Genomic DNA, 15,319 nt, shown 5'->3' with positions numbered 1-15,319 from the left:
CTGAGCGCTTCAGAGTTTCACTCTCCGTCACGCGATCTGTGCTGTTTTTCAGTTCATCTGAATGGATGTGCAGCGCACCTGTATTGAACGTACCGTAAACTCTAGTGTGAAGCGCACAACTTGCCGTCGCTTTGTTTCACACACACGCAGAGAGAGGGAGAGAGAGAGAATTGACGCGCTACATGTAAACTATATTATTTGTTGTATTTTGCTGTCAAAACAACGGAGTTCCTTTGGAATTCTTCAGCGTTTTAAGAACTGCCGCTTTCTCCGGTAGTGGGCGGAACTAATGCGCAAACGACAATCTCATTGGCTGGCGCTCACCTATTATCATCCGTTTTGATTTCAGCGAATCAGTTCGAGCGAACGCACACAACCTGATTAATATTCATGAATCCAGTAGCTCATTAATCCTTAGTGCGTTTTATATTGTTCTTATTAATTCTTTCATTATTATCTTATCAGTATTTTTGATTTGGTCGATATAAAAGTGTTTAAACTACCAAATAGATTTACTTGCACATATTTCAGAATCGGAATATCAGATATTTCATAATATAGTGAGCATGTTTGTGAATATTTTGAATAAATCAGGAAAAACTAAATAAAAGCGATGCCATGTGTCATACAGAGCTATTGTGGCTGCGTTGTGTCACATGACAAGCATGACGCGTCGCCATGGAAGCAATAAGGCAATACATTCTAAAATAACGGTCGCCTAAAAAAAAAAAACTCACGCTCGGGGCTCAGCTAGAATATTTTAAACTCACGTGCGAAAGGGTTAAATAATATTGATTATCATATTATAATGCTTGACTGACTGATGTTAAGAGTGTACTTTCAGATATTTATATAACTGTGCCATTTTACAAACACACACACACACATATATATGTATGTGTGTGTGTTTGTAAAATGGCACAGTTTTATAAATATCTGAAACTGTACTATGTATATATATATATACATAAAATTTGATAAAATTTATGATAAAATTTTTTATCAGTCTGGCGAGTAAACAAAAAAAAATTACTAGCCAATGGCGATTCAATTGCCAAGGTGTCCGTAGAGGGTTGTATGAGGGTGAGTAAATGAAGATAAAACTGTACTTTTTGGGTGAACTATCCCTTTAAGGCCGTTCACTCCAAGAACGATATCTATAATGATAACTGTAAAGTTTTAATGATCATCCCAATTCTATGAGAGTAGGGAAGTCCACACAACACAACGTTAATGACACAGAAAAATGTCAGAATCACTTTGATTTTTACTGTTAATGAACAATAAACCCATTGACAGCAAATCAGAATCCATTCTGTTTTAAAGAGCTCAAGCATTTAAAGCAGCTGATGACAAAACTGCAGCGCATGCAAACAGAATGTTATTGTCCGCTGATGTGGATGCCAATATAGTTTTTACCGTTGGTATGAATGGTTATTAAAGCTTTATAGTCATAGTTATAATTACAGTTATCATCCTTGGTATGAACGGGCTTTTACTGTGGCTCAGCAATCAGTATAACCTTGAACTGCAAACTGGTTAGATTATCAATCAATCAATCAGAAAAAAAAGTGTGTGAACGTGATTGCATTTCATAAGATAGTATCAGACCAATGGCATTTATCGTAAAGAAAGACAGCACAATCAAGCAAAACATTCCACAAAAAGTTCAACAGGTCAAAATGCAGACAGAAAGTACTGTGCCATTCTGATCTTATCAATCGCCCATAGTTAATATGACATACTCCGCAAAAGACACCCGTGTGAACTTTAGGGGAACAGCAGCTGATGCATCCAAGTAAGTTAGTTCTAAGAAAATATACAGCATCATTCTGTATTTGTTTGATCGTACAACACTCTTTTTGTTGTTTTATGACACTCATACATGGTAGTTTACCATATCCATAGTCTACTGAGGCAAAGCAAGTTAAACACAAAAGTCTTGGCCAACAGGACATAATAAAAGGGAGTCGTCTCAGTTTTGAGTATCTTAATAAAACACTTATCCCCATGTGTTCTGGGTAGTCCACATTGGCTTGACATAAAACTGTCAAGTACAATCATGTGAACATGCAGCTCGAACCGATGTGGACAAATCAACAGATGTGATTCTGAATAAGAGTTGCCTGATGGCAGGAATGATTCATCATTTTCTCATGATGTCCCGTTTTCCACAAATACCCCAACATATGACGTCACGGTCATTGATAGTCATGATTTTACAGCTGACGAGAATCTCAATGCATTTTGGGTTTACAGTATATATTGACTGTTTAGATCAGGGGTGGGCAAACTTGGCCCTTCCAGGCCACCTTCCTTCAGAGTTTAGCTCCAACTCTAATCAAACACACCTGAACCAGCTAATCATTGTCTTCAAGACTACTAGAAGGCTACAGGCAGGTAAGTTTTATCAGGGTTGGATCACATCTCTGCAGGAAAGTGGCCTGGAAGGGCCAAGTTTGCCCATCACTGGTTTATATCAAGGCAATTGCACAGATCTACATCAAACATTATAGCAGCATTAGTGCTACTGAAGAACTTTCTTCGCTGGCAGTAACTTAAATGAGTAGCACGTCATACCCACATCAAACGGTACATGTATGACGCAAAACCTAGTCACAGGCAAACCGACCCCCCACAAACAACGTTACTAGAACAAATGTTTTGATTAGTGGCACAGTTACTGTTGATTGAATACGCTCACCGAGGGAACTTATGCAATAAAACCAGCGCATTTGGGTCACTGCGCATTTGTGATCATCTGCTGCTGTTAAACAGGTTAGCCAGCTAGCAGGCTCGTTAACTTGTGTCATTAGTTATTAGCTTGACATAAAAACAACGCAAGAGCTTCTAACCCCAGATCAAAGTGACGCTTCCCTCATGATGGTTATTTGATAATTTGTGGGATTTGGGTAAACACAGATGCGGTGTGAAGGGATTTGTTCACACAGGCCTGTCCACTCGGATCCCCGGAGCTCGAGTGACGCTCTCGCCGGCTCGGAGCGCTCATACTCACGGGAAAGGCTCGTATCCTCATCTTGGTGTCTTTTTTAGTGCCTCCTTTGCTGAGATTTGACATGTCTGGCTTATTCCCCGCCGTTGTCTCCTTTCACATGAAAGTCGTCTCTGACAAAAGACGGGGAACAGGTATAAAGAGGCAGCGCTGAGCCCCGCTTGACCTTCTTTATGAGTCTCACTCCTCGGACTTGTTGACAGGCGTTTCGCGTTCTGCTACTTTTCTTGCTCCTAGAGATGGCGGACGCGCAAATCTCGCAGACTCTCGTCTCACCACCGAGGAAACTCTCGCGAGATCTTACACAAGGCAGACTATTGAATATATTCAGCATTGAAAACGAGTTAGATACGTGTAATGTGATTAATAACTGTATTTCTGATAACGTAAGCGTTATTAGCTAAAAACTGTTGTTGTCGAAAAAGCTGAAGGAGGCGCTTGCATTTATTCAAATGACATTTTGTCTTATTTCTAGAGATTGGTACACATCTAATTATTTCTGATATACAAATTAAAATCTTCCCATCAGCAACAGCTATTAAATTAATTAATAACTTGTGTTAACCATTAACACAAATGGTCCAGACACACCTGCGCTGAGAAAAGTGACACGTATCACGTGACGATCTGTTTACCGCAATAATAATGATACTGAATAATTATAACAATAAACGTTAATATCCATTAAATTGAGAACACAGTAGTGAAATAGGAGTATTATTGTTTAAAACCATCAACGTTGACCAATTAGAGACAGCCTCACCCATTTCTTCATGTCAATACTTGTGCATTTGATGCAAACAAAATATATATAAACAAATCGTATAAGTTATCATATCACTCATCTTTTGTTTTTCCTGTCAATGAATCTGGCATTGCTCTGTCAACGTTAGCTATACATGTCAATTATAATTTAAATTATTTAAATTTGGCCATTGAATCCTCGTAGTACAAATAAATTATATGCTTAAGTGTTAATAATAAAAGATAATTAGCCTACAAAGGCTCGCATTAAGCCGTCAAGCAAAAAATAAAATAAAATAATAAACAATGACACCACAATAATGTTATATTTTAAATAATTATTATAAAATACATTTTATTTATTTTTTTTGTAAGGAAAATTAAACAATTAAGGTTTGAATGTATTAGAGACCCACGGCCCAATACAGACATAAGAAAAAAAAACGAAAAAGAATAAAAATGAAAATGTAATCATCCTTCTTTATCTCCTCTTAACAAAAACACAGAAAGCTTTAAACAAAACGGCAGGTCTCTCTTATATTCTACCACATCTCAAACTCTGACAGATAAAAGCACAGAATAAAGCAGCTCATCCTTCGGCTCCAGTGACCGCTGACAGGCGGCGCCACAATACTCTCAATTAGAAGACAAAGAAAGAACATAACATAAAAACACCTAACGTAGCTAACATTAAGTAATAGTGAATTGATAGTGTTAATTCTTTGTCTAAGTTCATTTATACATACGCTACTTTTCAACTAGGCTACTACTATTAAAGGTGCCATAGAATGCATTGATACAATATGTTAAATTGTTCTCTGATATCTACATACGGTAGGCTATGTGGCTTAGGTAAGGGCAAAACATCTCCAGAAACGGTTTTACATGTCCAGTACCCTAGGATTTGTCCCTAGAATGAAATGCTCTGTTTTTACCTTATTTGGAAGGGTCATGAATAATAATGTTGAGCTCTGCTCTGATTGGCTGTTTCACAGTGCGGCTCAATGTTGAGGTCTGCTCTGATTGGCTGTTTCACAGTGCGGCTCAATGTTGAGCTCTGCTCTGATTGGCTGTTTCACGGTGCGGCTCAATGTTGAGATCTGCTCTGATTGGCTGTTTCACAGTGCGGCTCAATGTTGAACTCTGCTCTGATTGGCTGTTTCACAGTGCGGCTCATTTCAGTAGCTCACACAGCAGGAAAGAAACACAGGGAAAATATTTTTCTAGGGTCTTTAAACCCGTCTGTATATATTTAAATTACTTACATTTCTTATTCAGGGATGCATTTACCATATTCCCATATATGTCTCTTTCCACTGCTCCTGTTTTTGTAATAAACCTACATTCACCATTGGCTCTAGGTTTCCAGGGTGGACTGCACATGCAGCTTGTCTTCAACATAGTCATACATCACACAAGTCAAACACACATCAGCCTGGACCGTGTGCACCTGCTCACCTTTCATGAAAGAGTGACAATCAATTACACAAAACATATATGACTATTAATGAATCAAATACATTTATTTAATAATTAAAAGAGCTCAAATTAAACAGCAAGTTTAGACATTTTTAGTCTGTTTATATGCATGCATTTGTATTCATTTAAATAAGTTAATAAGTTGAATATTAGGCTAATTGATAATTGTCACAATAATTGCTTAATGCGTTAGGCCTGTCGCTTTACTTGATTTGATTGTTGATCGGTGCAGTTTGCGATCTCTTGCCCAGAATAAAACCTGCAAGGCACATTTTAGTCAGCAAAAGCTGTTTTGAAATGTAAAAATTGATTAAGAACAGACTGTGCTCAGGAGGTCTCTCTCAGGGTCACGCGGACGTGTGGGACTCGATGCAGAAAAACTTTATTGCTGGATAGAGCGTTGTATTGTGTGCGTTTTCTTCAGTTAAGCATGATGGTCATGGAGCTGAATGGTTTATCAATGGACTATAAAAAGAGACTAAAATGTGCAGCACCTGGAGGATTTTTTTTTTTGTCAATTTAGTTATATATGCGTAAAAGCATAGTCAGGACTGTAAATAACAAGCAAAATGCACTTTTTATGATGCATGCTTTTTTTTTTTTTTGTGATTGTGCAATATGTATGCAAACGTATGCACTCAACTACTATTTTCAGCACTGACTTAAAAATGTTTTTAAGTCAGTTATTTCTATCTTTTGCTGTAGTGTGTCAGTAGGAAATATGATCTGATCATCATCAGTCTGTCTGGAGTGACATGAAGAAACAGAACAAACTGAGACAGACTCAATCCAGAAGAACTGAGACAACATCTTCAAGACACTTCAAGAAACCTACCTGCAAAGCTCCCTGAGAAACTATGCGCAAGTGCCGGATGCTCACACCAAATGTTGATTTAAGTGAGTTAATAGAAGTTAATTGATAAAGGAAATCTGTTTGACATTATTTTTGACAGCATCCTCATTTTACAGCATTTTTACACAAGTGCCTAAAACTTTTAACAGTATACTATAGCTTTGCAGGTGAAGCGTCTTGGAGATGTTGTCTCAGTTCTTCTGGATTGAGTCTGTCTCAGTTTGTTCTGTTTCTTCATGTCACTCCAGACAGACTGATGATGATCAGATCAGACAGAAAAGATAGACATAACTGACTTAAAATAATTTTTTAGCTGGTGAAAATACTAGTGTTCTAATAATCTTGGCCACCACTTTATATAATAAATAATCAGGAAGTAATTCTATTTCCTGGTTGACTGTTTTCTAATGCTGTAGGTATCATCGGAGCTGTAGCCAAAGACTTCTTCAACGGCAAGATAAAGATGGAAATTGTGAACCAGATCAAGGAAGTCGAGAGGATGGGAAAAAAGAACATATTGTTTTCCTCCTCAATCAAAGCCCCGCGTTCTTCGACAAAGCACGCACTGAAAATGCTTTTAAAGTATGTTTAAGTATTTGTATCCTCATGCTTTAATGATTTCACAGTCATATGCAATCTTATATATATATATATATATACAGTACTGTTGAGAATTAGTGTTTTGTTTGGGTTTATGCACTTTACAGAAAAATACACCTCTGTTGTCTTTCCAGGACTTTCCTGAAAGGTCCCTTCAGAAGAAATCTCTAAATCATGTAGAAAAAAATGACGCAGTCAGAAACTTGGTGCATCCAGAAAAGGGTAAAGATGGTTTAAAATTATTTGTTTTATGAGATGCACCAAATGTATTATTTGAATTCTACAGTTGAATATAACTCTTAACTGAGCAGTCAGTAAAGCTAAATGAATTTTTTTTTTTAATCGAGGAACTGATTTTCTGATGAGGTCTGACTCGTTATCAGCAACATTCATACATTTTCTTTGTAACGAATATATAAGTAAATGTAGTTTGAAATGGTATTGTGGTGTATGTATTGGGGATTAATTAGATTTTCTTTTTTTTTTTTTTTTCAACCTCAGGTAAAACTTTAAGGGCATTTGAGCCTGTGTATTCAGATAATCTGTGCATCGATCTGAAGACATTTCGCAGTGCCTTTCCTTTCCACATTGTGTTTGATGAAGAAGTAAGGGGTGATTGAGGACATTGTTTCTTCAAAATCTGAAATCGTTACATTTATTGCATATTTAAATATGGAACGTTACCAGTTGTGACGGGTGTTGATGATATGAGTGAGGACTAACCCCTCTGCTTTCACATAGTTTGAAAGCATTGTATTCAATTTTCTGCATTGCTGAGCGCTAAATAGTTTGAACATTGTTGTATTATTGCTCTTTTTATTCTTTTACTCGATGCATCCATTCAGCTCCAGGTCAGACAGGCAGGGGTGACTATTCAGAAAATCGTGCCAGGGTTACAGAGCAGGTGCGGCCAGCTGGATCAATATTTCAACATCTGCAGCATCCGCAAGTTCATTAATAGCCATTTTGTTTTGCGGACGCAAAGAGACAGAATGCCTATGGCTTGGAGAGAGAGACCCATGCTAGAACTGAGAGGTGAGAATTCTAGAAAAGGTGATGACTTAATGTATGTTATGTATGTCTTTTTATTACTCTTAATTCTGTATTTCACCTCTTCAGCCATTTATACCTTATTACTGCTGTTCTGTCTAAAATTATGTTTCCCCTATATGAGCACTATGTATATTCATTGAAATGAGATGTGCACAGCTGGGGGAGCTCCAGGAACAGATTTAACAACCACTGTCTTTGAAGAATGCATTCTGAACCATCAGCTTCCTGAATAATAGCGTAGATGCTTTTTAGACCAACCCCGCATATTGTACAGTCTGCATACTTGATTATTTTATCTTATTTATTTTCCAGATTTATATATTGTACACTTTGAAAAACATTTATTAACTACATTTAGAATATTTTTTTTTGCATTCATTCACCCATTTGCATGCATTCATTCATCCATCTTACCATTGATCAAAATGCATTTACACTGCAATTGCATAAATAATGCTATGAGATGAACGTTTTAAATATAGCAGTTTTGAAAAGAACTATGAAATTATTATGAAACTAAAACCGTCAGTAGGTGGCGTCAAGTCTTATAAGTAAACAAGTTTCACACCAGAATAAGTACATTTATAGAATCATTGTTTTGAATTGTTTTTTTTTTTCAAACCAGCTGATTCATTCATAAATGAAGCAAGTGACCACTGTCTCTATGAAATAATCATTGACTCACTGATTCATTCAAAAATGAAACCCTGCTGTGTGTTGTTGTGAGATGCAGCTTCTGCCTTGTTTGGAATGATTTTTATTAGCAAAATAGACCAAAAACAGTCAAAATTTAGAATATTTCTAAAACTAGTCAGTTTATATAATTAATCTGCATGTTATTGAAATTTGTATTGCTTAACTATATTCTGTAACTATATAAAATAAAAACAAGAACTTCCTTGTCAATGCCAGACTAGCATGCTAAGCGTAATGGAGGGCTATTGCCTATTGCTGATTTACCTGTTAATTGTGGTTGCTGTGGCAAGGGATCTTGAAGAGAGGCAGAAGTTCTTAAGCTGTCACGGAATTAGAACTTAAATGCAACTGTCGAGCAATCACTTAATTAAGAATTGATGCCACACTGACCAAATTTGAATAAATGATCTCATTGTGTCCACCTCACATATTTTTGTACCTTTAGGGAATATCAAATAAGCTTGTCTTTTTCTTACTTCCTTCTCCCAGGACAAATGTTATGGATGCCTCCATTGCGTTGCATGCTGTACCTAGCATCACCATTACTTTGCAGCTTGCAGGAGCTGGAGGAGCACTCCATGCACCTCTCTGATATTGCTCCACATGATGCTACACGTGACCTGATCCTGCTCAACCAGCAGCGACTGGCGGAGATGGAGCTCTCCAACCAGCTAGAACGAAAAAAGGAAGAGCTTCATCAGCTCTCAAAACACCTTGAGGAGGAAAAGCAGAAGACGGAGAATCTACTGTATGCCATGCTGTCAACCATGTGGCCAACCAGCTGAAAGAGGGCAAGAGAGTAGAGGCAGGTGAATCAAAGAAAAAGATGGATGGTTGGGAGCAGACAATGCAAAACGTATGGTTTCTGTGAGACAACAGAAGTGTGCCTTATAGTATAAAGATCAACTCTGGCCCTCAAGGTCCACAAAGGCAAAGTTTAGCTCCAACCATGATCATACACACCGGAACAAACATCAATTAAGTAATCAAGTTATTCAGGATGACTAGAAAGTTACAGGCAGGTGAGTTTGATCAAGTTATATTGGTGTCTCCTCTCCACCAATAAACTGGTGTGTGGTGGGCGTTCTGGCACAATATGTCTGCCGTCGCATCATCCAGGTAGATGCTGCACACTGATGGTGGTTGAGGAGACCCCCCCCCTCTATGTAAAGCACTTTGAGTGCCCAGAAAAGCGCTATATAAATGTAAGGAATTATTATTATTAAGTTAGGAGCTAAACTTTGCAGGAAAGTGGACCTTGAAAGCTAGAGTTGAGAACTCCTGGTGTAAATCTAGGCAGTCGTTCCTTTTAAATTCTTAAGCCTAAAGTATACTTTGGATGTTAACATTCGCTACACTCCGCTTTCTTTGTGTCTGTGTGGATGTGCATACAACAATTCATAAACGAGGTTTGGAATGTTTTGAAGAGTTCACTGGGTACTGTGCATATGTCAAACTAGTCCATCCACAATCATCTGTGGTTGAGTATACTCTGAAAGTTGCACAGACACCGATGGAGTGGAATAACAGGCTTGAGGCCATAAAAATTACAAATGCACAGCAAGATTCAACAATTGAATCAAGAGTTGAATCAGGATTGTTAAATGAGGGAGACATACAAAAAATGCAGTGGTTGGGGGTCCCCTGGACCGGTTTGAGAAGCACTGCTCTAGGGCATCTTTGGCTTAGGATTTGTTTTTCTTTATGCATTTCCTTGGAATAATTCAGTCCATGCTGGACAAAATGCCTCAGGAGGACTTCAAACTGTTTCTAAGACATGGTATAACACATCAATACTCTACTGCTGGGCTCCATGATGCAGAGATCAGAAACCCCTTCCACAAAGGCACTATGAACTTATGGTGTGTATTGAAGTTGCTTATGTCAAAGTGCTGTCTAGAGAGGGTAATTGCGGATTAGGTCTACTTGCAGCTCAGGTGTCATCCAAACATCCTTGTGACGAGTAGGATGGGGCTGAGAGCAGTGGGAGTGAAGTGAGGCCGGAGGAGTGAATGATAATAGCGACACCTGTGCCACTCACCAGTCTCGAATTCCACGGAGGAGCTCCGGAAGGATAAAAGGAGGAGTGACGATAGTGAAGGATGAGAGAGGACCAGGCCTGGGACACTTTAGTTGTGGTTTTGTTTATGTTTATGAAGGTAGCCTGTGAGGGGTCTGTGAGTTTTGACAAATGTCTGCCGGTTCCCGCCTTCTTCCCTTAACTATAAACGGTGTTACAATCCAATCATCCAAACATGTGATGTCTTGGGCCATGGTAACTTAGGCCATGTTACCTCCAAACCAGGCAGTGATTTGCTCTGTGAGAGGATTCTTCACAGCCCCAGTATAGAAAGCACTCAGCCTGCTGTGGGAGACCTTGAACCTGGTGTCATAAGGGGTAGAGGTGCTGATGCGCCCTTTTCACCAAGCTGTTTGTGTGTTGTCCAGCAGAGATCTTCTGTGAGATGGATCCCAAGGTATTTGAAGCTGGTCACCTTCTCGACAGCAGCCACAATGGTTATCGGGAACTGTAGTTCCTCACCTGCTTACCCCCATATTTGACGATAATCTCTTTAGTCTTGGTGGCACTCAGGAAGAGATTGTTAGGATGTCCACTTAGGCCTTCTTGTCATTATTAGTGATGAGGCCACTCTGATGTTGGCAAAGTTCACTTTTTCCATGATTTGTTGGAGCTGTGTTTGGTCGTGCAGTTGCTGGTGTCAAGGGATTAAAGCACCTGGGGGCATCTAGTCAGGAAGGAGGGTTCAGTCCAAGGTTCTGAAGCTTTTTGTGAAGAGACAATGGCGTTAAAACCAAAGATGTAATCTACAAACAGCATCTGCATGTAGTTCCCTTTCCTCTGATCAAGCTGGGAAAGGGAAATGTGTAGGGTGTGGTTAATAGTGTCATCTATAGGGTTGGGTATCGTTTGGTTTTTTTTCGATACCGGTGCCAAATCGATACTTTTAAAACCGTTCCGGTGCCTGAACCGATACTTATAAATAAATAAATAAATAAAGGATTAGGCTATTAGCACTATAAACACATGATGTCTGTTTCATTCATACTGGACGCCAGAGGGCACCCTCGCACAGAAAATCCACATATCCAGTCACAGAAGTAGAGAATTCATGACTCTCCAGGAAATCCCTTATATGGACAAAGGCATGGCTATTATAGCTGTAACTGAGTAAACAACATATAAATGTTTTGAATGATAAAACCAAGACAACAAACACTTGACTGCGACAATATAGTTTATCTGTGTTATTTAAGCCGGTGATGATGCTTCTTATGTCCGTTTCGGAGAACTAGAGGACAAATATTTCAATCGATCGCTCAGGCATGGCAGCGAAATGAGGCACTGAAATCTGCGTTCGGATTTGGTTCTAGTACATACCGGTTACATAGGTACCGGGTTTCGGTACCCAACCCTAGTCATCTGTGGACCTGTTGGATCAGTATGCAAACTGTAATGGGTCCAGGCAGCTGGGAAGGAAGGAGCTCTGATGTAGGCTCTGATCAGTTTTTTCAAAGGGCTTCATCACTTTAAAAGTGAGTGCTACATGACAACAGAGTCCAAAGAGAAAGGACAGGGGTTTTGGGGACAGGAATCATGAGGTATTATTTAAAGCATGTGGGAACAACACATTCGTTGAGGAAGAGGGTAAAAATTGTCGTAAAGACTGGTGATAGCTGGTTAACCCAAATTTCTAGCACACATTCTGGTATATTGTCTGGGATGCTATCTTTCATGATCTAAGGAAACACATTTAACATAGGAAGTGAAATAAAGATATCGCAGAACAAAATATCAACTATCATCAAGAATCTTTTGTAAACATAAGACCCCTAGAAACACAGAAATGTGACTACCTCCTTCCCATGCTAGACACACCTAGGCTTAGGACTTCTGATCGGGAGAGGTCCTTGTCCATTAGGCACCTGTGGAGCAGGAGACCACCATGGCAGAGTCAGTGGAGGAGAACACCATGGTGGAATTGGTGGAGCAGGAGACCATCACAGCAGTGCCAAGGTAGGAGAACAGGTGGAGACAAGCGATCGTAGGTGGTGGATCCAAGTACCTTGGCTGAGGTGACAATCCTGAGAACCACTGGTGGGTCTGGCTGGCTAAGAGACTGTGGTCAAGCCGGTAAAGCCAGAGGCACCGGCAGAGCAGAAAGGTGAGGAAGAATCAGGAGAGCAGATGAAGACCATGGCAAAACCAAAAGAGAAGGAACAATTATCCTGGGTAGGGATTAGCAGGAAGTCTTTCATGCTGGATGAGACCAAGGGAGGATGAAGAGTTAGGGACCCAGGTGGAACCAAGGGTAAATTATGCTTGAAGAAACCAGCAGAGGAGGAAGATCTAGGAGACCATTTTTCAGCTTTGGTAATCAAAGATGGTAATCAAAGACTATTACCCTTTTTACCGTCTATAAGGTGACTATTACAGCATGTCATAAGGGTTTCATTGAGACAACACCTTCATCCAGAAGTTGCGACTGACTTTACTCCAATATTGTGATGTATTTCTGAGTGAAATGAAATTGCAGGGTTTGATATAAGTGCACCTCCTCGCCAGCTCCGCATTTATGCCAGACAGCATTTATGCAAAGCGATTGCTAATGAACTACTTCATGGTGTTTATGTTGTAGATAGTTTTTTTTGTTTATCTTTGTGAATGAGCAGGTGGAAGCAGTAAGTCATAGATATTTCATAATAAGAGTCCCAGTGTACATTGGTCTTGTTTGTAATTAAAAGTCCCACATAATTCATAAAGTCACAATAAACTGTTTATTACTTTTCAATAAACAAATAGACCCAAAGGTAGACAGATCTTGGAAGAATAACTCCTATTCATTTTTTTTCCATACCATGGATCACATCTTAATTTTACATTGCTTTTCCTTTTAGGTGAGTGTGAAGAGTGCACTGTCCTCTTCAGCGATGTGGTGAGCTTCACCAACATCTGCTCTGAGTGTGAACCCATCCAGATTGTTTCCATGCTCAATTCCATGTATCTGAAGTTTGACCGTCTTACCACTGTACACAATGTTTACAAGGTGAGCATTAGTTTTGAGGAAGACTATTGATTTTAATGTGTTGCAACATGTGTTCTGCAGGTTGAGACAATTGGAGATGCTTACATGGTTGTCGGTGGTGTGCCCATCCCAATGTCAAGTCACACTGAGCGTGTGGCCAACTTCGCCCTGGGCATGATCATAGCTGCAAAAGAGGTCACTAACCCTTGTGACTGGTGGCCCTATTCAGGTGATTGACGGTTATCTTTGATTAATACTTCAGCCTTGAGATCAGTCTTTCAGCCTGTAACCTCAAACTGTACCTGCTTTCCTGTAATTGACATTTCATCCCCAGCTGTTTTGGGGATTTAGAAAAGAGTTGGAATTTATTTTTGGAGTTTTTTGTCCCAGATTCGAGTGGGCTTGCACAGCGGACCGGTCTTGGCAGGGGTGGTTGGTGAGAAGATGCCTTGGTATTGTTTGTTTGGAGACAGTTAATACGGCCTCCCGAATGGAGAGTCATGGACTGCCTGACAAAATCCACCTCAGTCCTAGTGTTTATCAGTGAGAAGCACAAAAATATGTCCTCTTTCTTAGTTACTTCAAATAATCTCTGTTTGGACCTGTAAAGATGCAATGTATATAAACATTAACGTAGATTGATACTTGACTCTAGATGAGAATCTTGACTTAAATCTCTTTGGCTGATTTCTTCTTACCAGTGCTCTAAGAAATAAAGGCTATCAGATGGAGGAGCGTGGAGAGATAGAGGTAAAAGGTAAAGGAAGAATGCGCACCTACTTCCTGCAGAGGAACATAAGAGTCATAGAGAGTGAGATCATGGGGCTTTTGGTGCCCAATGCTGACTCAGACAGGAAGATGAATCATTCTACACAAGCTTCACAGCTACTTCACTCTAGGCCAGCATTAAAAGGTCTGTTGAATGTCTCTTTATCATTTGGTTACCAGTCATAAGCAACGGCATATGTATTGTTGTCCCAATATACATTCTTAAGCCCAAATTATACTTTAGTTTTTGCGCGAGGGTGCACACAAATTTTGTCACAAGACTATCGTGCGTGTATTGTACGTGCACCACCCGATTTTTGTAACTACGCATTCTTTGTATGCACAGGTCGCACATGCACATTGACTTGGTTTTGCACTAATCACTTGTTCCACAAGGTGGCAGCACTGACTAAAATTGTTCTATCACAGTAGAAAACGAAACTAAAGAGAGGGAACAACAACAAAATAGCGGAGACTGCAGCAACAACAGACCGCTGCATTGACGAATGCTTGTGTGAGAGGTTTATGAGATTGCCGCAACTTTAGTTTAAAAGAGTACAAAGATTATTTTATCGGTCATAACTTCTGGAGAAAAATAGCGCAGACACTGGGAAAAGAAAAAAACTTTCTTGAGTGGCTGTGTCAACCGTTGCATACGCTATCAAATGGAGTTTGAAAAGCTGCGTGTTTGACACGCATACACAAGTGTAACAAAAACAAAATATACTTTGGGCTTTAATGAGGCCAGAAGTCCCATCATTTAGTGGGAGAACTTTAGATGTTAGATAAACTATTTTATATTGTATTAAATATATTTGATTACTTATACAGTGGTGGCCAAATTATTAGAACACACGACAGATCTGAAAATATTTTTTTCTTTTTTTGCCTCCAAAACATGATTTCATTTCATAATGGAAGTCAATGGGCACCTGGAACTGTTTGGTTACCTACATTCTTCAAAATATCTTTTCATTTTAATTTTTTGGTGAATTGTCCCTTTAATATAAAATAAACATATAACAGCACATATAATATGAAATGAAATATGGAGATAGTCCAACAGAG

At 39.2% G+C, this 15,319-nt stretch overlaps 1 protein-coding gene and 1 pseudogene across 1 annotated transcript in view; one reads left to right on the top strand and one right to left on the bottom strand.

The window, feature by feature from the left end:
• cul3b (cullin 3b) overlaps positions 1-3,280 on the bottom strand; it is a 22,338-nt gene extending 19,058 nt beyond the window's left edge. The window contains exon 1 of the mRNA XM_016475855.1: positions 3,017-3,280. Within this exon, the coding sequence (XP_016331341.1) occupies positions 3,017-3,079 (63 nt within the window). The 5' untranslated portion in view covers positions 3,080-3,280. The remainder of the gene's footprint in view (positions 1-3,016) is intronic.
• Positions 3,281-6,272: 2,992 nt separating this feature from the next.
• LOC107680072 (guanylate cyclase soluble subunit beta-2-like) lies at positions 6,273-14,437 on the top strand (annotated as a pseudogene).
• Positions 14,438-15,319: the final 882 nt, after the last annotated feature.

This window comes from Sinocyclocheilus anshuiensis, unplaced genomic scaffold, assembly GCF_001515605.1.
Source record: "Sinocyclocheilus anshuiensis isolate Anshui unplaced genomic scaffold, SAMN03320099.WGS_v1.1 scaffold853, whole genome shotgun sequence".
Classification (NCBI taxonomy): domain Eukaryota; kingdom Metazoa; phylum Chordata; class Actinopteri; order Cypriniformes; family Cyprinidae; genus Sinocyclocheilus; species Sinocyclocheilus anshuiensis.
Note: the sequence above shows the minus strand (reverse complement) of the source record. Positions and strands in the feature narration are given on the sequence as shown.